We start from the raw sequence: 26,684 nt of genomic DNA on the forward strand, positions 1-26,684 counted from the left end.
TAGCTCACCTGGCCGTAGGCCATGTGAGCTATTGCCATCACTTGGCGTCCATCGTCGTCGTCGTCGTTAACAATTTCTTCAAACATCTCCTCTAAAACTACTAAATAGTCCATGGGCTGGGAGGGTCCAAAGTACACCCCCAACTCATCAACTTCATGATGATTTTTAGGTACCTTTATACCTCCCATTACCGAATCAATTTGTCGCCAAAGAACATTCTGGGATTCGTTTTCAGTATAAGCCTATATTTGTACCCCACTGGGTCAAAATGCCAAGATTAAATTTACTTAATTGTTTGAGCGTCTTAGCCTTCCCGGAATAACATGTACGAAAAATACTAAACACATTGAGGTATCATCGTATAGCCCAATGTCTCAGCTTTTCAATAGTACCAAGAAAGTTGCGAAACACTGAGGGTTTTGTGGTAAAATGAAAAAATGTACCCCTACCCTGCCGAAAAACCGTTTAAATTGGCATATTTTTCAATGTCAAAACCCTAACAGTATCTATGCTTCAGTAAAAAGTATTTGGTATTTTCTGTCGAGTATTGTCACAATTTATACTTCTGGTTTTTTTTTTTCTTTTCTTTTTTTCTTTATTGATGAATTTTAGCGATTTTCGTAGTCAGAATTTATCAAACAATGCGAAAAAATGGGATTTTCGATTTTTGGTCAAAAGTCACAAAAATTCTCAACTTTACAAGTTATCTCTCAAATAAAACGTCTCAAATTTGGTATCATTTGATAGATATTCAATTTCCTTCATAAATAAACCCCGAAACTAATTTTCAAGAAAGGATTTTCAAAAAATATTAAACATATTACCCTTACCCCTAGAAAACTGGTCTCAGTATCAAACAGAATTCTCATTCACAGCATACTGGCATTGTAGAACTCATATATTTTGGGCATTCATAAGTAAGATAATAATGATACATACATATGTCAGTTTACTTCGTTCTGTAGAAAGACAAAGTTCGTAGAATCAAAAAAGAATTTAAAAATAGATTTCTGCTTCAACGAGATATCAAAACTAGCCAAAAAAGGCAAGAATGCTTCAGTTTATTTTTTGGCGGCAAAAAGGGGGGTATAAGGGTACCTGAAAATCATATTTTGGTTTATGAGGGGGTGCACGGAGGGTTATCTCAGCCCACGTACTAAAATGGATTTTGACGAAACTTAAGGTAATTGTTCCTTAAAGTATCCTGCACAAAATGTCCGTATGGATATTTCATTGGTTTTAAAAACATGGCCGCCGTTATTAAAAATAGAATAAAGAGGTCAGACAGCAGATTTTGCATATATCTTCAAAACCATTTGGCTTAAACGAATTCTGACATGGGGTAAAAGTATTCAGCATGAAGACATCTACCTGTTGCCAAAAATTTATGACAATCTGTTAACCCTGTGTTCGAGTTATTGCCATTTTTGGACGTTTTTTTGCTATTTTTGATGTTATTGCTTTCACATTTCTTCTCCTCAGAAACTACTATACAGAATTCAATGAAAGTTGATATTTTTGTTTTTATGGTATCCTAATGAAATGACCATTTGGATTTTTAATCGGTTACAAACATGGCCGCCGTTATTAAAAAAGAATGTAGGTGTCAAAAAAATATATATTAAATAAAATATTATATATTCAAATTAAGCACATACATTTAAGAGGATATAATAAGCAATTAGTATAAAAAACTATGTGTCTAGTCAGGTTCCTGTTTGTACTAGTTTAATTGGCTTGTTTTAAATAATGCCTTAACTACATATCGCAGAGAAGGCTTACCCTACCAGTGCATGTGCCCAGTTTGTTTCTTGTCCCTGGCTGTGTTCTGTTGCTATAAATGTTCTCATTCTAGTTCCTATGATCCCTTTCAAGTTGTTAAAATTAAGAATAGTGACAGAACTATGTCTAACTTTTACGTATACGTATATGTCATGTTAGTTTAAAAAATGTTTATGTCTCATAAACAGGTTCGGTGTACAGTGTATTTCCGACGTTGGGTCGGGGGAATGTTCTCTTTATTTTTTTATTTTTTATCTATTGGTCTTGAAATGCTTTTACGTATGACTCTGAAAAAATGAAGATTAGTCACATCGGTGTAGACAAGAAAACCAGATTGAAAATATCGGACTGAAATATAGGAGTGCAGTTTCGATTGAGAGTAGTTTAAGTCATATGGCAGTTATTTCTAAGCACGTTTGATCAATCGAGCAGATCCTGTTTAGTACCTACCCGAAACGCTGCATGTGCTAGATAATAGAGAAAACAACCCGCACACAGGTATTTCACCAAACTTGGATACACTGTGCGTACTTTATAAGCCGCAATCTTTGGATGTAGGAAAGAACGGCATTTTAAATTTTAATATTTATTTTTATTTTTTTTCTCAATATATAATTCGGCATTAAAAAAAGTAAAGTCGTTAAAGATTGAAATAGCAAAAAATCAATGATAAACATATTTTAACATTCTTTTACGTTAAAGTAAGGTATTGAATGATTCATTTGTATAATTACATAGTGTAAATGAGATTTCCGTGGATGATCAATATGGTGCTCTCCTGATTCAATAAAAAAATAAAGAATAAATTTCAAAAATCAAGGACTAGTGCTAAGCTATGAAAACAACGAACTGGAACTTATACATATATCTACATCTTTGAAGAAATGATTATCCGAGCACCAGTTCTATGAATACGGTGCATTCTATTAGAATTTTTCTAGTGTCACACATTCACGATATAGTGAAAAGAATGCGTGAGTGTATGTTCCGATTTCTTCTCCCAACAACTTATACAAAATCAGTTTCATAAATCAGGACCATTAATGTCAAGTAGATGAAATAATACAAAAAACTGTGTGACGTTACGTATTTTTCCCGTCGTTTTTGCAGCTTTTTATCATAACAAACCATACTTCAATACAGAGTATTTTCGCCAAATTTCAACCGATTTGGTGCAACAATGGCTTAAAATACTCACAAATGTGTATGCAATATCACTAAGTGGGAAATCGAAATAGGTTTTTATACTTTTTTATATGAGATGATTCATATATGATAATATATTTATTTTTTTAAATTGACCATCTGTTCAAAATGTTTTATTTGAAAACTGTTTTGAACGTTCAGGAAAAACAACCAAAATGAATAAATAAAATAATGTTAAGGGAACGATAAACAAGTCTACATTCTGTTAATGGCATAAATGATTTAAAACTTTTCCACCCACATTTTCTATTCTTATAAATGCTAAACTGCATCTAATACTTCAAAATTGCATATTGCATCATAAAACTTCTTTTTAGGGAAATTAAAGGAACCAGAGTTGGGATGGCAATAAAAAGAAGAACATAGTCAAGAATTAACATCAGTGGAATGACAATATAAAAACTCAACAAAAAAACATTAAAAAACTAAATCTTCACGCATGTAAAAACAGAAACTGAAGTAAACGAGTAAATACCAATATATATGTTGCAAATTTCGATATTCTGTACACGTGTTTCAACGAATAATCTCTCATCAGCAGCATTAAAATCTAAATAAGGGTAACAACAAAATGACTGAACACTAATCCGATTCAAGTCAAGTCCAAAATAAATCTGGCAAAATAGATATTACATCATCGAGCAGCTGCTACCGCAATGGTTCTGACTTGGTACAGGCACTTCAGACGAAATGGTGGGCTAAATATATAGGAAGATCTTAATCTAAAAAACAATTGTAAACAAAAAGTAGTCAAAACCAAAACCATTATCAATCAAGGAGAGTTTCTAATATGTGCAATTCAAGGTATAAAGCCTCAATTATTTCGGTATTTTGAAATTTTGAATACTGCAAAATTTGATTAATAAGATAATATTTAAAAAATATATCTGATATATTTCGAAGTAAAATCAAGTCTGGCTACTGGGTTTGTAATTACACCCGGGAATCTTTAGTCCATCAGCAGTGATATCCACCAATTGGTTATAAAAGCAAAACAGGGAAACATAATTATGACATAGTATAAAGCAGTAATTGAAATAAAGACATATTCCATTCCTCTATTCGTTTCTATATTTTGCTTTACACCGTTTGAAGTTATCATTTAAATTTCTCTTTGCAGATAACATGGGCTGTTTTAACATTTTGGGTACCAATCCTTTAAAAGTTGTATCGATGTGGATGGAACTGAGTTTCTGTAAGCAGCTTTGTATAGGAAAAAATTATGAATACGCCGGAATTCAAGATTTTTCATGCTATTGTTTCAGTCACTCAGAGCTGTCAAGAATGGGAAATCTAAGTGTTGCTGATTGTTCTATCCCATGTCCTGGGAATACCTATCAGGACTGTGGCACGGGTTATAGTGTCAATGTTTATTCAACAGGTTAGTTTTTATGTATAAAATCCTTTCCACCATAATACATATATTCACATGACCTTGATTCACGTATATTTTGTTACATGGATTTCAATCCATATTCTCAAGTCTAAGATTAAGAGCATTCAAAAGACAAAAAATATAATAAATTAATGTCAAAATTTAGTTCCAACTGTTTGGGTTAGTCGTATTGAAACAGTTTTGTTTCATATTTTGATTAATTATCACTCGTTCAATTCAGAGAACAGCACTCTGGCAGAGTCCTGCGACACATTGTACAGATTTGGTATTCTCTTGAACAGCTCGTATATGCTTAACTCATCGGGAACAGAAATGTTTACAGATTGTGGAATGACAGGTGTAATTTTATCATATTTATTTTTATACTAGAAGGAAAAGTAGTGTTTTATTCTCTAATAAAGAAGATGAAAGAAGAAACAATATTGAAGTCTCTGAAAGTTTCAAGTGTACAGTTTATAGTATAAAAAACTTTCATTTAAATATCTAAACACATTTAATTGATGCCATTACTTTTCATAGGGTTTCATCAAGAGTGTCTTTTGTACTTATATGTTTGATATGACAAATAGCATCATTTACTCTAGATGACACGTGGTGTGAGCCAGGCTGGTATGGACGATCTGGTATCTGCTATAGAGCTGTATTGATTTCGAAAAGCTTTGATGATGCAATAGAAACATGTCATCAATATGGCGCCGTCCTCATATCGCCTGTCGACAGAAACTTCATATCACAATTTTTGACCATTCCATCGTTAAAGCCCCATAAATTTTGGTGGACTGCGATTGTTGATCAGTTCGGAAATGAGAAATACCTACATGCAAATGGCTCCAGATTTATTGCCACGGATTCATACTTTGTCAACATCTTCAATGATGTCAATTCATTTGGTAAATGGCACTTTATGATGTTGGTCAACGACAGTACAAAACTTAGCACAACATATGATAAGACTTCAACAAAGACTTTCATGTGTCAGAAATCTGCAGGTATTTTCTACTGAGTTATTCTAGTGATACATATAATGTTTGTAATACCTTAGATCTGGTATTTGTAAAAAGTCCTTTGATGTGTAGTTGCTGTTAAGAAAAGGCTAACTGACCTAATCCAAAAAATTATCGGGCCGGTTTACAATAAGCATGTGCCAATTACCCGTGTAGGGATCACCTTTTTGTAGGCCAATGGAAGTACATTTCAAATATGACGTTGAAACCCGACCAATTCGTACTTGTAACCGTAACTAGAAACAATATTTTCTAAAATGTGATACAAATGACAACATCGCATGTCATATAACGGTTACCTCTTATACATTTATCCTGAAATAATAAAAAAAAAATATCAGTACTATAATTTCCAGACGCACAAGTAAGATTTGCTACATATTTATATTTTGCAATAATTATTTTTCATATTCCCGAATCTGACTTCGTTTTTTTTTATTTTAAGCAAAAGGTAATAACTTTTTCATTTTTGAAATCCGACATCAGTAGACATCAAAATCAAATATTCAATTTATTCGAGCTACGGTAAGTACTTGAATACTTTTGAATATCTTATTTCAAACCATTCAGGTACTTACCGAAGTGAAAAATGTCAAGGTCTCCAAGAAAAATGTATACTGTTTTCCCTTATCCCATGAGACCGCCAACCAGGTTGTCGTGCGAAGGTGAGTTATGTCATTTCGAAACACTTTCTTAAATGGCTTTCATTCCGTATATATGAAAAAGAACTACTTATACCTTCTGCTGTTTTGCAGAAGAAAACATTATGAAAGAACAAAAGCAAGGGACTAAATTCTATAAGAAGTTCGATAGAATATTGCGATATGAAATGGCAAATAAATCTTATTCTTAAATATACTGTTTGTTTGCATGGAAAGCTATAATTATTTTTCCTTGAGATCAGAGCTTTGAGATATGCTGAAACGTAACCAATTGTGTTGTGTATAACATTATACGTTTTGTGTGTCTTAACACTACACAGGGATGACTATATTTTCACGAGAATTTGCAAAATCGTTAGGATATAGTAACTCTACATTGAATTTAAACAATTATTGATGATAATGCAAGCTATATTTCAACTAATTAATCTTGTAATAAAAATATTTACAACCCCTGTCACAATGCTTCATCAACAGACATGCTAATTTTATATAAACTGTCACAAAAATGTTGTCATTCGAAAACACACAATTTACAAATTTGGGTTATTGCCGATATTGCCGATATAAGAAATACGTAAAACACTTTGTTTTGGAAAGTTTCTTCTTCCCGGTTAAAACCGATACTCAGCCTAGCGGGCTCACCTCATATAAACCTTGATAAAGCAATATCAAAAACAACATGCCATCTATTGCTGTAATATTTTCCAACTGAAGATTTTTTTCGTTATGGTGTATCCATCTGCACCATGAAAACTGATTTGTTCATCGTGTCATAGTTTTGCTTTTCTCATTCGTCTACCCCGGATATTATGAGCAACTCGGCGGATGTGTAGATACGCCAGAGGCCGCTTACCCTATCGGCGCACCTGTTCCATGCTCCCAGTTTTTAGTGGAGTCCGAGTTGCTCATTTACTTTTGTTACTTTGTATGTATTATTTTAGTTACGTTATGTTCTTTATTGTGTATGTATGTTTTCCTTGTTTGGTCTTTGTCCCAGGATTATCTTCTTTTTGATTTCCGCTAGAACCTTGGTTCCCTTGATTACTTTTTCACCTATATACTGAAAATATAAACTTGTTGCATTTTTGTAGGTTATATTGGTTGTATGGTCATTCTGTCCTTATTTAATACGACCTTACCAAACATTTCACACCCAGCAATGACGGCGACCCAGTGTATACAGTTTTGTCTCGGGCAAGACTTAAAGTATAGTGGAGTTATTAACTTAATTCGGTGCTTGTGTTTTGATTCTGGTGAACAATTTACATTTTCATCAGCAAAGTGCCATTCTTGTCCTGGTTATCCAACTCAAGCTTGTGGTAGTAATACAGCAATGTCACTTTACAACCTTAGTAAGTATATTAAATTAATTAAGATGGTATGATAGACACTCTAACACACTATCAAGCGACAGGAATGAACAAGTCTATGACTTGTTTTAACCAATGCAGCTTGATCTTGAATGAAAGATGTTAGATATTGTTTGCTCCAAAAATTTGTTACTTTTTCAACAAACTGCAATTTTAACAAAAATATAAATGATGCCTGTCTAAATGATGGAGTAATAGGTCTTTAATTTTGATATGACCTTCTACTAAGTCAAAGTGCAAAAACCTAAAAATTAAAATTGCCTTATTTTACATTGGTTTTATTCGTCTTTGAGTATGAATTAACTAAATGAAACTTTAAAAGGCTTTATTTCCACGCAGTTCCTGCTTTTCTGAAACTTGCTTTTAGTTTTATATATTGGTTTGATTGATTATGCGAAGAAAAATAAATGTGTTTCCGCATTGGTCGGTAGGTTAGGTACATCTTTAATTTTTTCCAAGTTTTTACAGGTTTGTGTTGTAGACAAATTAACAATGCTTGTACAAAAAGGTTATAAAAAACATTTACGGTAGGCAAGAAAATAGGGTTAGTGGGTTAGCGGAAACACAAGCAATGTTTTGGCCCTATGTGTACAGTATATACATGTTCGATATACCAGTAAAAGTTACTTATCATTCAGCAGTCCTTGCCCCACATAAATTCCAACCTCTCCTTACATGCCCTCCTTCATAACCTTTAATGACACTGGAAGAATTGAATTTAACAGGGATACTTTTTAAATGACAGCATGCAAATTGTTATTATTTTGTACTAAACTCTATTGTTCTCGATCAGTGAATAAGTTGCAAAACCAAGGCATACTTAATAACATAGAGAAAAATCGGAAGCTGTCATTGCTTTTTCAGCTTATTATGAAGAGGATCTGTATGAATCATGTGATGAACTACGGAAATATGGTGTTACAATATCCACCAAGTACTATATAAAACCTCGGGGCTTTACATATCGTATTCGAGTGACTTGCTTTGTCAACGGTAAGACAAAATCATTTCTACTTATTTTATTTTATATAATGAGTTTTAAATGAAAACTGGTCAAATGAAATATCTGAAATATTGACATTTTTAGAAGACAAATATGCTTTGAAAGGTCGCTGAATATCTCAAATAAAGATAACGAGGAAATATCGTAAATACTTGTTGATATATTGCTTCTTCTGAATAAAAGGAATTTAAGTGAAATGTAATAAAGGAAGAGGTACATCGTAAACTTCACCTCTAGCGTAGATAGGTATTACATTTTATACTCCCTCGCTTGCATATAGTGTAAAGTTATCATGGTGTTTATTCGTTCGTATTTTAGAAAAAAATTACCATGCTACGAACAGTCTCGTTCCAAGTAAAATCTATCGTAGAGAAAGAGAGGAGTACTGGATACGAAGACTAGGTGTTCCAATACCTTACGGATACAATGACCATATCAAAAGTATAGGAAACCTTTCAAGCCAATATAACAACAGATAAATGTGACAAAACTCCAAGACGGAAAAGGAGTCATAGCCATCGCTGTTATAAGTCACCTAAGTTACATGATGTATCTATAGACAGACTCCTTCCTTTCATACAAAAACCTCTTGGACTTCATTACATTAGAACCAAACTCTATTCTATACCTCTCACTCTTCTACACTCCCTTTACAAAACAAGTCTTGACACTCCTGTTTCTGACCCTACTTTATCATTATACAGACTTGTTGCCATTATTTTAGATATTGGTTTCCACAGACTATTTAAACCAGTTTGTGTGAAAAGTCAAGATAAAGAAAAACGATCATTTCTTCCACTACCTTTGTCAACAAAGGTATAGATGCAATTAATTTGGCTAATATCCTCCATCACAAAAATGTGATTTTTTCAAAGACAAATTCATACCAATTATTTCATATTCCTATACTTCATCCATTGCATCCAAAATTTTCAATTATAAAAGGCTATTGCAGAACGTCGAGATTGAGAACATCAAGGCTAAACCACCTGACTGTTCTTGCAAAAACTCTCCATTCAAATATGGTCCTTCCGGTCAAGTTGTTACGGGAGATTTGTCCATCATCGAAAACGAATCTTTGTGTAATATCCTTTCTAAAGGTCCCAAGTACCGCGAACCGCGCTCCATAAATTGGAATTATAACTTTAAAGTTCTCATTGATGCAATGGAGGACTACGCAAGAAAATGGATCAAACGAGAAAAAGAAAACATTGATTCTTTGTCAGACTGGTTAAAAGCCGTGAGGTTGAAACGAATGAAAGTTTTAAGTGGGTCAATGAGTGCCAATGCTACATCAGTTTTCAAAGACTCCGATGTAGCAAAAACATTGTCTACTGTACATGACAAATATGTTGTCGTACCAGCAGACAAAGCCCAAAACAAAATTGTTTTTGTCTGCAAAACGTTTCACATCCAGTGTTTATTATCAGAGGTAGACGTAGAAAATAATAGCAGTGATAAGACCTATACTGCTACCACACTCTCCAAATAAAAAATTGTGGAAAACCATAAATCTGTGCTATCCTCTTTTGGTCTCTCTACCAAGGACAATGACTGTGAATTACCGTCTATGTACTCGATTCCTAAACTCCACAAGAATCCATACAAACAACGTTACATAGCTGGATCTGTGAAATGTACCACCAAACCTCTTTCAAAACTTTTAACTTCTTTGCTCACAGCTGTCAAAGGGGGTCTGTAGTCCCACCACAACACTTGTTTCTCCCGTAGTGGTATTAATTCAACGTGGATCCTGAAAAATTCGAAAGATCTTTTGGAGACACTCAGTTCAAGACTATTATCAGAATAAAATAGTATTAAAACCTATGATTTTTCAACACTGTATACTTCCATTCCCCATACTCAGTTAAAATCCCGACTTAAAAACATTATGCATCGTTGTTTTTCCAGAAAAGATGGTACACCTAGATACATATATATAGTTCTTGATAGAGATTCCTCATATTTGTAAGAAAAAATTCCAAATCACCCTCCAAATATACAGAGGAAGATGTTTACAAAATGCTAAAATAAAATCGATAACACATTTGTCCAGTGTGGTGTACGCTTTTTTCAACAAACGGTCGGTATTCCAATGCTCCTCTTCTTGCTGACCTATTCCTTCACTCCTGTGAGGCTGACTTTATAGCTGATCTGATTGGAAAGAAAGAATATCGTTTAGCTGGATCATTTAATCTCGCTATATAGATGACGTTTTATCTTTAAACAATCCTAATTTTGGGGATTTGATACATCGCATATATCCCACAAAATTGAAATAAAGGATAGTACAAACACTGTAAGATCAGCCTCATATCTTGACCTACACTTAGAAATCGATGGTAAAGGAAAACTATTGACAAACGTGATGACTTTTCATTCAAAATAGTCAACTTTCCTTTCATCTGTGGCAACATTCCTTCAGCACCTGCATATGGAGTGTTCATATCACAACTCATACGTTATGCCAGAGTTTGCCGAGACTACGCAGACTTTTTGAATAGCGCTAGAATTCTAACAAATAGGCTTCTGGAGCAGGGTTGTGTTGCTACATGATTGAAGTCGTCACTACATAAGTTTTATGGTCGTCATCATGGATCGTTATGGTGTATCCATCTGCACCATGAAAACTGATTTGTTCAATGTGTCATAGTTTTCCTTTCCTCTTTCGTCTACCCCGGACTTGACTTTTCATGAGCAACTCGGCGGGGGTTTCTAGAAAAGCAGAGACCGCTTTTATGGTCGTCATCATGGATCGTTATGGTGTATCCATCTGCACCATGAAAACTGATTTGTTCAATGTGTCATAGTTTTCCTTTCCTCTTTCGTCTACCCCGGACTTGACTTTTCATGAGCAACTCGGCGGGGGTTTCTAGAAAAGCAGAGACCGCTTACCCTACCGATGCACCTGGTCTATGCTCTCAGTTTTTTAGTGGAGTCCGAGTTGCTCATTTGCTTTTGTTACTTTGTAAGTATGATTTTAGTTACTTTATATTCATTGTTGTGTAGGTCGGTTTTTCATGTCTGGTCTTTGTCCCTGGATTACATTCCTTTGATTACCGCTATAACCTTGGTTCCCTTGATTACTCTTTCGCCCGTACACTGATCTAATCAACATCTCCTCTGAAACTGTTGATAGAAATTCGATTACACTTTTACAGATTTTTTTAAACTCGATGCTATATTGCACCTCTTTTTTGTATTTCCATTTGAATGACTTTTAGGGTTTTCTAAAGCAAAACATGGGCTTTGTTTTTGGACGAATGTTCTAATTCATCCGTAACTCCTCTGAATTTGACTAAACTATCACAGGTTCTTTATTAAATTATGCCATTTTGCACCTCCTATTTTGTTTGTCCATCTGAAAGACTTTTTCCTGATGCTAAACCATTGTTTGACTTTGTCATTGATTGACCAATAGGGGCATCATCTTACCTCTGAAACCGCCGAATAAAATTTGATGAAATCATTATTTTTTTATCACATGACGCTATTGTGCCCCTCCTACTTTTTTAGACACAAGCCTTAATTCATATCGTTCTATGAAGGTCATAGAGAATGCTGCATTGTTGTGTAAGGGACTGGTATTTTTCCAATGCCAAAAAGTGTTGAAAGTAATGGTTGGTTACTAACAATTTTGCGACTAAAACAATTTAGTTGCTGTTTTCTTTTATAAACTTAAGGAAAAAAGAACCTTTCAGCGGCTGTAGTTATATTGAGTGGGACTGCTTTAATGATATTTATCTTAATTTGATTTTATGATACGTGTTCATTTTTTAAATGATTTATTTGTTAGATTTGCTCAAAACGTTTATAAGTTTAACAAAATTGTCTTTCGCTTAAAAAATTTAAGCGTTTTGTTTAGAGTATGCTTATATCATATGCCGCTTAAATACTGCATTAATTTTACGAAGGGTTGTAAGTGTGAAATTAGTCTTACGTTATGACGTCACAATTCTTTTATCTATTATGACGTCATAACTTAAGACTAATTTTACAATAACTTCTTTTTGTGAAATCGACTACCGAAATATTAGACAACATTATCTTGTTATCTTATGAAATCCAGACAAGTATGTGCTTCAAAAAGTCCATCATGTTTTCTCTCAACATCGAAACAAAATGTGAGGATTTATATTAATTGTATTGGATTCACAAACTTCATAAGAATACATACAAAGAAAGGTACAAAGCTAGATCTTCATCCTGATTCCAAGAAGAAAATTAATCATATGATACTTATAAGTTCTAAAGATTTACTTCAGAACCTAAAACCCTGCAGTTTTTTTTGCAAATTAATTAATTGCAATCTTTTAATTTCACAACTCTTTACACTACATTGTCACATGATAATTTGAAATTTCGTTAACAAGGACTTATTCGTAAATATTTTGCTGATTCGAAAAATTATTTGTTGTTGGTTACAAATTCACATATTTTTTTCACAAACATCGCAGAAGGGTAAAGTGTGATACACAGAAAAGCAGGTTTGCGATATGCTTGATTTTTTTTATCGATAACATATTTGTCGCCTTTGGAGCAGCCTGTTTCCAACAACGATTTGACAATCCAATAGGCACTTACTGTCTGTGCTTAGATGATTTGTTTTATATTCATACGAGATTATCAATTTCGACAGAATCTAACAAAGAATAAAAATATAAAGATGCTAAATACTTTAACTTTACATACAGATATATTGATGATGTATTGTCCATTAATAACCCTTCTCTTGGTAAATAGTTAACTTTAATATATATTTACGAGAGCTCGCGATAAAGGAGGACTACAGAAACAACTTGTTCTGCATCTTTTTTTTGGACGTATCTCTCGAATTTGACAACATCATAGCACTAAGATTTATGATAAAAGAGACGACTTTGTAAATTGTCCTTACCTGTGCAGCAATATACCTTCATCTACTGCATATGGTGTTTATAGTTCACAATTGATTCGCGTCGCTAGGGCAAATATCAACTACACTGGTTTGCTCGAATACCATAAATATATGCGCAATAGACTCAATCCCGAATCAGGTGAGAGAAAATGCGTCTCAAAAAGTATCTTACCATATTCGTTTTAAGATATATATGTCCTTGGTTGAAAATTACTCAGTTTCTTCTAAATGATTCTTTGTACTGATATGACTGTTAACATACCGATTATGACGCAATAGCTATTCAATTACAACTGGTATATTCACGATGCAACGGAGGCGGGAGATTAGATTTTGTTTTAAATGCTTGTACCAGATGATTCGGTATTGTAATATCTATTTTGCCAGATTTTTTTTAACTGGACATGATTATGAATTAGTGTTCGGTAATTTGGTTGTTACCCTTATATTATCCGTAACATGTGCAGACACATTGTCATGGTTATGTGTTTATGTCTTTATTTTCATATTAATAACAGTTTGCTCGCGATGACATATGTTTCATTTGAAAACTACTACTAATTCATGTTGTTCTTGCTTAATCTCGATTTCCTTTAATAAACTGGACAACAATTTCTTTTTTCAGATCCATCTTTGATGCCAATTAATAATGGCATAGTTAAAACAGCATCATCATCCATTCCAAACTATGGTCCAACAAACTCCAGGTATGTTTTTAGCTCTTCTTTCTCTTTAGATGTTAATGAAAGGTTTTGTATAGATTTGACAAACATCAAATCAAATACAAATCAATTTTTATTAGCTTCCCTTTAAGTCTTTAAGTTACACGTTTTTATACAGTTCAATTCTAAGTAGTGGAAAAGTGGACAGTTGTAATCCAGAAATATTTGATGCATAATAGAAATTATTCTTTGGGTTTGTTGAAATCTCTAAAACTTTCATGCAAACAAATGGAGACAATCACTCAATATGCTTAATAGTTGTTGCTTTGTAAGTAGAGTTAGAAGATAATTTTTCATTCAAAATATAAGACCATTGCCTTGTTTCCCAATTATCATTAGGTGTTCATTAAGTGATAAAGAGATGGTACCTAGACTTTATAATTTGTTGAAAAATAATTTAAAATGTAAAAGGTAATTTTAATTTAATAAAGTATATTGTATATACAAAAATAAATATTTAAATATTGTCCTATAATGAAGTCTTGTTAGAAGAAAAATAAACAAAGCAGAATATTTCATATTTCAAACTGTATTTAGCATTAAATGGCCTTATACAGACCTGTCCTACTGGAAGCCTGTAACCAATTCATCTAATGAGGAGCTTACATTCCAGTTCCCTAATCTTGTAGTAGTGACTGGTGTTGTCTTACAAGGTATGTAAACAATGATTTATGGAGGATTAAAATTTTATTAAAAGTACTGCCAATCAGCTATCATGAATAGCCAAAATATAATTACTCGAGACAAGAACAGGCTTGGTTCTCATAATCGTGTTTTGGTTATTCCCTCTTTCCAATCAATCATCCTACTTTAACATGATGATTTCTGAAATCATTTTACCTCCCATGTGACTTGTGTGTTTGTGTACAGCTACTGTAATTCTAATAGCGTGTATCTTTATTAACAATCGGTTTACTGCAAATATTTCTCAAAGTGGCAAGGTAGCTTACCAAGCCATGACATAACGTAGGAGTGGTTTCTGAGCTAAGCTTCATTTTTCCGTTGTAAAGAATGATGTATCTTACTATAATTCTCTTTAGGTAGTATTGTGTCAACAATTAAAGCATGGACGACTTCATTTGTGTTGAAATATTGGGACATTGTGAGCAATAAAATAGAGACTTACAGTCAGAATGGAACATTGCACCAGGTAGGAGAAATTCAAAAATTTTAAAAAAATATATATCACAAGACTTATAAAATGATAAAGAAATACAATTTATGTGGCGCATAATAAACATTGTGCAAAAGTGTACTTATAAAAATGCAAGTAATATCTAAAGATAGTCATTACAATTCATTAACACTCTTAGAGGACAAAACCATTTATTAAGTAGCACTCCAGCTAAGAATCATGCAAAATGTGATTTATGGGTAAAAAGCCTACATATTTCCATTTTTTTAATATTTTTGTTTGAATTGCCATTGTAAACAGAAATTAACATTCAGTTTTTCAAATAACCCGTGTTCTTAGAAGATAAAAATTATATAGCATGCATTGTTAATTTCAAGATTAAGGGAGATAACTCTCAAATACAATACAATCTATTGGATTTTCAATGTTGATTATCTCCTAAGAGCAGGCAGGTTTGAATGAATAATTACATATTTCATAGTATAGACCTATAAAGCAAATTAATAACAAAAAAAATATGTAACCTTTTTTTAGGTGTATCACATTTTTCTGATTTTACAAAACATCTACTTAACAGTTTTTATATGTCTGAAATGTTACATACAGGTAATAATTTGGATGAGAAATTTTACACATTCTTAATTACATTATATTTTGCTTGTCATCTAATACACTATCTTTATTTGTCTTATATCTTACAGCGGTAGACCTAAGAGTCTCATCTAAGAATCAAAGAAACTTTGATTGATTTCATTCTATTTTAAATAAAAGCTTGATAGGCTTTGGTAAAATTGAATATGATACAACGATTATGAACAAATCACGGATTTAAAGAGTTATATCCCTTACCCTAAATCTACCTTATTAAGGTATCATTTGTTTTACAATACATTGCATTGTCCACTGGTATTGTGAAAGAAAATAATTACTCCAATATTACTGTCATTACAAATATAAGAATTATACGGCCTTGCAAACCATTACTCTATTATCATTTTGTTTGCAGAATATTTACCAAAAAACTAAATCTTAGTTTGCAGGAAATGTTGACAGCAGTGGTTTCAAATACAACTACTTAGTCAACCCAATTGTGACCAACAAACTAATATTTAATCCTACTGGTTGGTTCCACTGGCCTATTCTCAGAGTTGAAGTTCTTGGTGAACCCTTTACAGTGTATGACTGTAAGCTTTGGCAGAAAATTGTAGATATATTGAACATGTAATTTGAATTAAAGACTACGTTATCTTTTGATTTCTATAAAATACATAAACATCAACATGTTTTATCGAACCAATCTTAATGTTTCTGCAACTGTTGAAATTGATTTTATAAATTTGGAGAAAAGACTGCAATACCGTATAATATATATATATATATATAAGGGTCTGAAAAATTTCCATCGATGTTAGAACTGTCAAATTTGCGAAGCAAATTTTTGTCTTTCCCCTCGCGGGACTCGAACTTGTACCGCTGTGACATTTATGGCAACAGCGCCTGCACTAAGTCCAGCGCCCTAGACCACTCGGCCAGCTAGGCTATATAAAATATAGCTTTCGCTGGCCGGGTGAGTCCTTCTCGTAGGATTAATCTAGGGCTGTAACTTTGTACACGATGACCCTTCTATAAGTACGTTATCTTCCCTGTATCAATTTGATCCGATGGAGCAGTATAGTGAATAGAGTCGTCACATTCTTAGACGTTGTATAATATTGATTTGTTGTGACATGCATCATTAATTTGATCCTCTATCTTACATAATAACACCTAGATAAACTGTCCCGTACTACCATACATCGTGTACTTAGTTACAGCCCTAGATTAATCCTACGAGGATGAATCACCCGGCCAGCGAAAGCTATATTCTATATAGCCTAGCTGGCCGAGTGGTCTAGGGCGCTGGACTTAGTGCAGGCGGTGTTGCCATAGATGTCACAGCGGTACGAGTTCGAGTCCAGTGGAGGGAACGACAAAAATTTGCTTCGCCAACATCGTTGGGAATTTTTCAGACCCTTCTATAAGTTTACGTTATCTTCCCTGTATCAATTTGATCCGATGGAGCAGTAAAGTGAATAGAGTGGTCATATTCTGAGACGTTGTATATATATATATATATATTCTTTGCTTGATATATTTTCATTGAAGTTTCAAATGACCAAGGAATGTGCTATATGATGACAACTCAACTTACTGACACAGCAAACCACATTTGGTCATTGAGTTCATATCATTGTGGAAACAAAACTGAAGAAATGGGGTTTCCTTTTTGGAGTTTCTATAATGGTAACATTCTACGTTTTCTTAAACCTTCGTTCAAAATGAAAACTTCTTATTTTACATTCGTGATGACATTTTGCATAATCCTTTCATATTTAAAGCAATATACTTATAGGTGATTTTTTTTCTAAAAACATATATTTTGCAGAAAAATCACAGTGCCTTAGACAATATGTTTGGTTCTGTTTTTCGATGGTCAATATCCAATGTCCATTTAACAAAAGTCAAATATTGTAAGTGATATCAGTCGAAAACTATTTACAAAGCATAATGAACGAATGTATAAATATGCATAAAATCCAAATTCGTAACATGAACAAATGCAAACAAAAGGTACATGTACTTACGTCTAAAAGTAAAACTTCCTGCAAAATTAAATGACTTTGTGTCATTATCCTGTTATAATTACAAAATCCTATGAATTAACTGATATACAAAATATTCTGGTGATTGTAGGAACTTGCTACATGTGGTCTGATTTACCGTCGGCCTATGGTAAATTAGAAAGTGGAAGTTGTGATGGGACAAACGGGTTACTCGTGAAGAAGTCATACAGTAAGTGCATCTTAATTCTACCCCGGACTTTAACACATTGTGCTCCTTTACTTGCTGACCTATTCCTTCACTCTTATGAGGCTGACCTTATAGCTGATCTGATCCGAAAGAAAGAATATCGTTTGGCTAGATCGTCAGTTTTCGCTATATAGATGACGTATTATCTTTAAACAATCATAATTTCGGGGATTTGAAACATCGCATCTACCCCCAAAGAACATGAGATAAAGGATACTACAGACATTGTAAGGTCAGCCTCATATCTTGATGTACACTTAGAAATCGATGGTAAGTGAAAACTATCGACCAAACATTACAACAAACGTGATGACTTTTCATTCAGAATTTTCAACCTTCCTTTCATCTGTTGCAACATCCCTTCAGCGCCTGCGTATGGAGTATTCATATCACAACTCATACGTTATGCCAGAATTTGCCGAAACGACGCAGACTTTTTGTATCGAACTAGAACAAGTAGGCTTCTGCAACAGGGTTATGTTGCTACAAGATTTAAGTCATCACTACAGAAGTTTTATGGTCGTCATCATGAATTCGTGGATCATTATGGTGTATCCATCTGCACCATGAAAACTGATTTATTCAACGGGTCATAGTTTTCCTTTCTTCGTTTGTCTACCCCGGACTTGACTTTTTATGAGCAACTCGGCGGGTTTTTCTAGAAAAGCAGAGGACGTTTACCCTACCGGTGCACCTGAGTGCTCCCAGTTTGTAGTGGAGTCCAAGTTGCTCATTTGCTTTTGCTACTTTCTATGTATGATTTTAGTTACTTTATGTTCTTTGTTGTGTATTTCTGTTTTCCATCTATGCTCTTTGTCCCTGGATTGCATTCTTTTGATTACCGCTATAACCTTGGTTCCCTTAATTACTCGTTAATATACTTCTTCCTGTAAATTCGAAAAACGATGTTTTGAAGGTTTGTCCTCAGACATGTGTCTATAAAAAAACAATTTATCAAATTTAATTGATCAACTTTTTATTACAGAAACAAATTGTCCATCATTCTTTAACGTTAGTTTTGTTTATTAAGAATCTTGACCTTTTTGTCTAAAAATGTTCATGTGGAAATCAGCAAAACATACAAAAGTATCAGAAAAAAACAATCAAGAGACATTAAAATTCAGTTACATGACCAAAACACTAAATTAGGAAACAAGAACGACCTACATACACAATGTAGGCAAAGGAACAAAGGAAACTTAAACAGCAAACAAAGTTATAAAAGCACCACGGACATAAGAGACAACGGAAGCTCCGGAAGCGTCGGCATGCTCAACCACATTGTATGTCAGCCACACCGTCACATTATAAGAAATTATCATGAAATCGGGTAAGTGTTAAGTTTGTTTGGTAGTCAATTCGGTATTACCCCTTCGCACACATGAGTGGTTCATCAGAATCCTTACGAATAATCGATTCGGAGCCCTGGCGTTTTACATGCTGGAGGCTAAATTGCCAGAACTTACCTATTCCTCCCTTTTTTGTGGCAATCAAAATTATTATCCTTGTGTCCCATTCTTCATTTCATTATCATCATCATTTCATGTTCATTTTATGATTCATTTCATATTCATCTCCTGAATATAGCTGAAATATTGCTGCTCGGGCGTTAAACCCCAATAATGAATCAATCATTCAATTAATCAATTAAATAATTCATAAATCATCGATAACCGATCACAATAACTTGTGAAGCATTGACAAGAAATTGCGACCATTTTGGTGTTCTTTTAAGGAGCACTCCAGCTAAGAATCATGCAAAATGTGATTATGGGTAAAAAGCCTATATATTTTTATTTTTGATATTTTGTTCGAATTGCCATAGTAAACAGAAACTAACATTCATATAAACCGTGTTCTTAGGAGATAAAAAATATATAGAATGCACTGTAGATTTCAAAATTAAGGGAGACAACTCTATAAATGACACTCAAATACAATAGAATCTATTGGATTTACAGTGTTGATTATCGCCTAAGAGCAGGCAGATTTGAATGAATAATTACACATTTCTTAAAATAGACCCATAAAACAACTTATATAAAAATATGTAGCCTTTTTTGGGGTGTATCACGTTTTTTTTTCAGATTTTGCATGACTCTTACAACGATTGCTACTTATAAGTTTATTTTATACGATTTATTTACAAATGATTCCGATTATTTAACGATCGTTGTGCGATTGATTTATGGATCAACATGTACTTTTCTCAATGGAATTATGCTGTCGATGTTAATTCTTCTTGCAAACTTGTTACTACCAAGTGCTATGAGAAACAAAGCACATCTATAGCAATCAGAAAACAGACAATGTTTATCTTCCTTTGAATTTTGAACAAGAAAATATAACTTTAATCCGTAAAAAGTCATGATAAAATAAAACGATATGAAATGAAGTATATTTTATTGTTAAATGTGGTATTTTTTTCTTCATTGAAAGAATTAAATGTTGCTCAGAGTTGCTCAGAGCTTTGAAATCAGTTCAAATGTATCCATCTGTACACCATGACACGTTTCATGTTTTTACAATACAAATGAATGACCTTATTTTTCATGGGAACTAGCAAAATCATAAATATATTGTAACTATCCATCGAAGAATTTAAATAATCCTTGATAAAAAAAAAAGGTCACCCATCCCATATCACATCTGACGCACGTGTTAGTTTTGCTTGGAAAGTGTCACAAATCTTGGACAACCAATAAAATAGTCCGCATTTAAATAATACTTTCGATATTTGTATATTAAATAAATTTCAAATTACGAACATTGCCTCTTTCTTAGTCGTAAATTATCAATTAAAGGAATAAATGACATTTTGCTTTAGCTAGTAACTTCAACACGATTAATAGTAGGGCTCGCCCTAGTGGGCTCCCCTGATAAGAATCGTGATTATGTCACTATCAAAAATAGAATACTCTTTATTCTTGTAGTACCCCGAACCCATTAAGAAAAACATTGTACAAATCACATAATCATAACATGTACACTAAAACATTAACTGTTAAATAAATGGGCTGCTGCCGCTGAGAAAGATAAATGACCTCAATATAAATGATCATTGTTTTTTTTTTCTAGGAAAGTGGTGTGATTTAGATTTGTTACAAATTCTTCCAAATTCGAATTCGGCAATAGACTTCACCATTCAGGGGTTCTCAACGTTTGGAACTACTGTTACATTCACATGTGATCAAGGGTACATATTCCCTGATCATATCGTAACCAAGTCATTCCGTTGTCAGCAGAATAATACATGGAGTGGTCATCCTGAATATTGTCAAGGTTAGGAATTATATATTCAAGACTTCAAAAAACAATTTTTTCTGGTTGAGAAATCATGAAAACGACTTTTATCAAAGTCATTTATTGTTTAATTAAATGAATTAATGTGTTTGTGATACTCTACTTTCGTATTCTATTTTAGGTTAAAACCATACCGCATGACCCTATTAATATATTTTAAGCGTAACCGTTCAAGCAGAAAGAGTTGTATTTAAGCGACTTTGAACCGATGTCAAGATTTAAGGATTGAACACAACAAACATGTCTTATAGTTTTGACTGTAAGGTAAAAACAGTTCTTCAATGTTTTTTTAGCTTACCTGGTCATGGGCCAGATGAGTTATTGCTATCACTTGGCGTTCGTCGTCGTCGTCTGTCGTCGTTACAAATTCTTGAAACATGTTCTCTGAAACTACTAAATGGATTTTGAAGACACTCAATATGACTGTTTCTTAGAGTAGCCTGCACATGGCTGCGTTACTAAAAACAGAATATAGGGGTCAAACAGCAGTCTGTTTGCATATATCTCTAAAACCGCTGAATTTTTAATTTTGCAAAATTCTAATGGCGAGTAATATTTTTCGCCATCAGAAGACGGACCTTTGCCGAAATTTCCAAAATGATTGGTTGCCTGTTGTAGGATTTATGGCCCCTGAAACAGATTTTTTTTTGTCGTTTTAATGTGTACAACTCTCTGAACCTATCGCTTAATTTTATTTAGGGTTTCCTCCACAAACATAAAAATCTTAAAATAGAATATACGCGTCAAAATGCCTATTTTTGCTATTTTTCCTTAACTATAGAAGAATAATGAAAATGAAAGCTACCAATTAGATAAACATGCTATTCTGAGTTGACTGGCAGTATTAAAATTAATTTAGGTGCCATTTTCATAATTGCTGCCATTTTACTACCATTTTCACAGTTGCTAAGATTCCATCTTCAGGGAACTAGATGTTTAAAGTTGAATGGTGATGACGAAAGATCGTTCTGGGTGGCCATTATACTTGCTTTTGATTTCAACGATAATTGGTCATATAGTAAACATAGTCTCCTGATATGAATAGTGATGATGAAAATGTTGGATAGCCATGGTATAATTTCATTTTTTGTTCTTTTTCAGCAAATATATACTGGGCTTATGCCCATTCAGACCTGGTGGATTAACAGGGCACAGGGGGACCTATGTCCAATTTTTTCCAGAGGTTCTTAAAGCACTTTGAAGGCATTTCCAACATTTTACAGGGCCTTAGGTACTCTTTTGAACTTACTGCATTCATCAATATATGCTTTTTTTGGCCATATTTTGTTAAACCTTTACTTATTTAGTTAATAGGGTATGGTTTGTCAGGTGAGTGATTCAGGCTCCTCGAGAGCCTCTCGTTATTTCTATTGATATGTTTATTTTTGTTTATCGTTTCAGAGGTTTTTTGTGACTTGCCGCAAATTCCATCGAATTCAAGTGTTGACTCTCTGAATGCATCATACCAATCAGTTGTTAAGGTAACGTGTGACACAGGCTTTATAACAACAAATGGTGTTAAGGAACAAGTTATAGAATGTACAAAAACTGCGAGATGGAACGCATCTTTTGAATCATGTGAAGGTACACTTTACTTAAGCATAGTTTAGCATTGTGTTTTTTCATTAAAATATTTAACGATTTACTGAGTAAGAATGCTTAGAATTTATCTTTTTAGCAATGTCATGCATTTGCGATAATCATACTTTATTGCATCAATTTACAATTCTCTGCAGTCTGATATCTGATTATTTCTAGAGAATTTTGAATATGTGATTGTAAAACGCTTATGACATAACATCAACTATCATTTTGTAAATTATTCTATTGTAATGTTTTATTTGTCATCGTGAAAATTTTAGTGATTGATTGTGGCTCTCCACCGAAAATCCAATTCGCTTTTGCACATGGATCAGAATACACTTATAACAGTGAAGTAATCTATTCGTGTCCAGCAAGTATGTGGTTTAGTTCTATCCAGAACCAAACAACTGTCGCCAGCTGTACAGAAGATGGGTGGAATATTTCCACTTCAAGTTGTACTTGTAGGTTTCATTTACTTATGATTTTTATTAGCTCAAATGTATGTGCATTCGTGAATTATATAATAATCAAATAATTATATAATAATAATTGCAATTCCCAATGTGCACCTTGATCCAAATCGATTTGGAAGTCAAAGGATGCATATGACCAATTGAGGAGTAAGGGCATCAGGTTAGTGAGCATTACCAAACGTTTTTCCTACTTATCATTTGTTTCGTCTCGAAAATTGAAATATTTGCAGTACTTTTGAAACGATTTCCTAAATTCACACTTCCTGAAATATTGGGTATGTATATTATGCCAATTATGTTTGAATAAGTAGCAATTAGTCATCGACATTTTGAAGTAGAAGTTGACGTTGAATGAATATCTACTAACCTATATGATATTATAATATGGGTTGTTGAGAGTCATAACAGACTATGAAAGACAGGCTGGCAGATCGAGAACATATAACAAGGTCGCGTTTAAGTGTTTGTTGCTTGACTTTTGGTGGGTGACTGTCTCATTGGCAATCATACATCTCCTATTTTGTTATCATTATGAAAATTTAGTTTTTGTTTATTTTTTATAACCAGCCATAGAGTTTAATGTGTAATAAACTCATGGAAAAAATGTGCAATTACATACACAATTGTTTTCTGGGCGATTAATAGAAACTCTATGGTGATCCATATATTTACATACGCGTTTTTGTGTTGCAAATATATTTTTTTTTAAATTATACTTCTCTATATAAATGGAATTGTCCATTAAATAATGGAAATTAAATTTAACTTTTATTCGGTCGTTGGCATGTTACTTGCTTCATGTATCTTGGAAACAAATGGTGCCCTATTAAAATCAACTGAATAATTCTATATTATAAATATAAATGTTTCTTAGAACAGCCTTTATTCAAATTCATACCTTTGAAGAGCATATAAATCTTGCAACAAAATAATAAAAATTAAATGTAAGATACTATAATAATATCCTATTTCTGTGATAAGAACTGTTTTGTATTTCATGATAAATGGACAAATCTAATGATAATGTGCTTAGCTGGATAGTGATAAACGTAATTTTAATTTAGACTTCTATTTAATTTTCAACTGTTATTCATAAGAACATTTAGTTGCAATATTACATATCATATTTTGATTCATAATATATTGTTGTTAAAGCCAATCCTCTTTATATGCATCAGGTACAACATAAAATAAATGATCATGACTTCAACAAAACCAGGTGAATAAATATACCCCTGACCCTTTTAAAGCACTTGTTTATTTATTTATTTATTTATTTATTTGCAGATTTTGAATGTCCAGTGCCTCCAAGACTCCTTCATGGCAGTGTACATTATGTAAATGAGACTACCGTCAAATATGTATGTGATGACCATTTTGCCTTTAACACTGGTATTCTAAGTACATTTGTCACATGTCTAATGAACTTGACTTGGGAGGTTATCGCCGAAGAATGTGTCCGACAAGGTGAGCATATTGATATAGATTATCTAGCTTAAACTGGACAATGTAAAGATTCCTATATTCCTATTCCTATAGTAAAGATATATTAATTTTCTTATTTGCTACATTTTTACAATACGTGGACGCGACTTTTCTAATGCCGAAAATGATATATTTGTCAGATTTTGTCAAAATGTATACTCTTAATTTGTGTTTGATCCTTTCTTTATCTCAGATTTGATTCGTCAGTTTTGTGTATTTATATATTTTGCACGTAACAATAACGTACCCTTTGTTTTGTTTTGTACTGTATGTTTTTTTTATAAAAAACTTTTCTAGATTCCCGATGTTCCTAATACACGACGAAATCATATTTCTACTGTGCAGCTTCTGTACCGAGAAATTATAATTAATTCTTGTATTATTTATACATCCTTTGTAATCAAGTCTTTAATTTATTTTAGAAGAGTGTTAGGATTGTTAAATATTGATTAACATAATAAGTCGAAATCCGTATACTGCGAATGTTATCGCTGTGGTTGACCAATATTACTATATATATATATATATATATATATATATATATATATATATATATATATATATATATATATATATATATATATATATCAATACAGTTTGTCTTGTATTTTCATATTCAGGCTATTTTCTTGGATTTGATGTTTGTTATTTGTCTTTATATGGAAGTGTCGTTATTTATAACAATATTTCTTTTTCTGTTGTGAATGTTAAATATCATGTTTGTTTTTATTTCATGTTGCAGTTTAAATAAGTTGACCACTAATAGAATTAAGTTATATTCCAATATATTATTGATAAACATTAAGTTCCATACTTATAGATTGAATGTTATCTACTTTCAGATTAGTAAAAATGATATATTCAAGAAAAAAATACTAACTACATTCTTCATTTTTCTCTTTCGAACAGCAATTTGCTAGGAACAAAGCAATTTTAAGAATTAACAAATTATCAAGCTTAGTTACAAGTTCTTCATTTTAATCTTCAGCATTTAATATAATGTAACTTTAAATTTATGATTTATTGATATTTTCCCTTCAGATTCGAACTTAAAGTACTTCCCGAAAATAAATACAAAATGATCGAAGTAATTGATAATTATACTTTCCTTTCGATAGACGGTTCATTGTGCTTCCGGTCAGCTCGGTCATCCATCCAGAAGGACAAACTACGGGCTTCTATGGATGACGTACTAATGGAATTTCCATCCAGAAGTTTGACAGCTTGTTCTAGTGCATGTTTGGGTAACTGGAGATGTAGAGCGTATAATTTCATGAGCACTACATGTAAACTTTACAGCACGACGGCTTTAGAAGGGGATTTATCTACTCAGAATCAATCAGTATATTTTGAGTGGGATGAACAGGACCAGGAAATGTTAAAAGTGTGCAATTGACATTTGAAGTACATTTGTTTCTAGACGTACTTATACAATATATGAAAACGGAAACTCCTACAAAAAACACTTCACTGTGTATTAGGAAAGAAAACTGCATGAACTGTAAAAATGGATAATAAATGTTTCAACTATGTACGCATTTTATTCTGTAAGCGCAGTTACCAACAAAACAAAGATTTAGATAATAAATTTAGAAGTGTTTTATTTTTGTTGACAAAAAAACATTAGACAATTATCAAATCAATTGAAATACACATGTTATATTTTCAAATGTTTTGAAAAAAGATGAGGCATGCAAAGATGACTTTGCAAGTCTCATCTTGATTAACCCAGTAAATGGAAGAGAATCAAGGGAACCAATATGATTTTAGCAGAAGTCCGAAGAATGTAATCCAGGGACAAAGACTTAA

The 26,684-nt window shown here is 32.9% G+C and overlaps 1 protein-coding gene across 1 annotated transcript in view; it reads left to right on the forward strand.

Annotated features, from left to right (window-relative positions):
- The window catches only part of LOC148606823 (uncharacterized), a 39,219-nt gene extending 12,745 nt beyond the window's left edge, over positions 1 to 26,474 (forward strand). The window contains exons 12-27 of the mRNA XM_088546132.1: positions 4,109 to 4,369; positions 4,605 to 4,721; positions 4,969 to 5,373; positions 7,145 to 7,405; positions 8,288 to 8,416; positions 13,949 to 14,030; positions 14,583 to 14,698; positions 15,086 to 15,195; positions 16,214 to 16,364; positions 17,326 to 17,463; positions 17,914 to 18,012; positions 21,109 to 21,312; positions 22,735 to 22,917; positions 23,196 to 23,378; positions 24,678 to 24,857; positions 25,994 to 26,474. Coding sequence (XP_088402258.1) covers positions 4,109 to 4,369; positions 4,605 to 4,721; positions 4,969 to 5,373; positions 7,145 to 7,405; positions 8,288 to 8,416; positions 13,949 to 14,030; positions 14,583 to 14,698; positions 15,086 to 15,195; positions 16,214 to 16,364; positions 17,326 to 17,463; positions 17,914 to 18,012; positions 21,109 to 21,312; positions 22,735 to 22,917; positions 23,196 to 23,378; positions 24,678 to 24,857; positions 25,994 to 26,271 — 2,897 coding nt within the window. The 3' untranslated portion in view covers positions 26,272 to 26,474. The remainder of the gene's footprint in view (positions 1 to 4,108; positions 4,370 to 4,604; positions 4,722 to 4,968; positions 5,374 to 7,144; positions 7,406 to 8,287; positions 8,417 to 13,948; positions 14,031 to 14,582; positions 14,699 to 15,085; positions 15,196 to 16,213; positions 16,365 to 17,325; positions 17,464 to 17,913; positions 18,013 to 21,108; positions 21,313 to 22,734; positions 22,918 to 23,195; positions 23,379 to 24,677; positions 24,858 to 25,993) is intronic.
- Positions 26,475 to 26,684: the final 210 nt, after the last annotated feature.

Source organism: Perna viridis, chromosome 9 (genome assembly GCF_037379345.1).
Source record: "Perna viridis isolate PV_CMFRI_1.1 ecotype Kerala chromosome 9, ASM3737934v1, whole genome shotgun sequence".
NCBI lineage: Eukaryota > Metazoa > Mollusca > Bivalvia > Mytilida > Mytilidae > Perna > Perna viridis.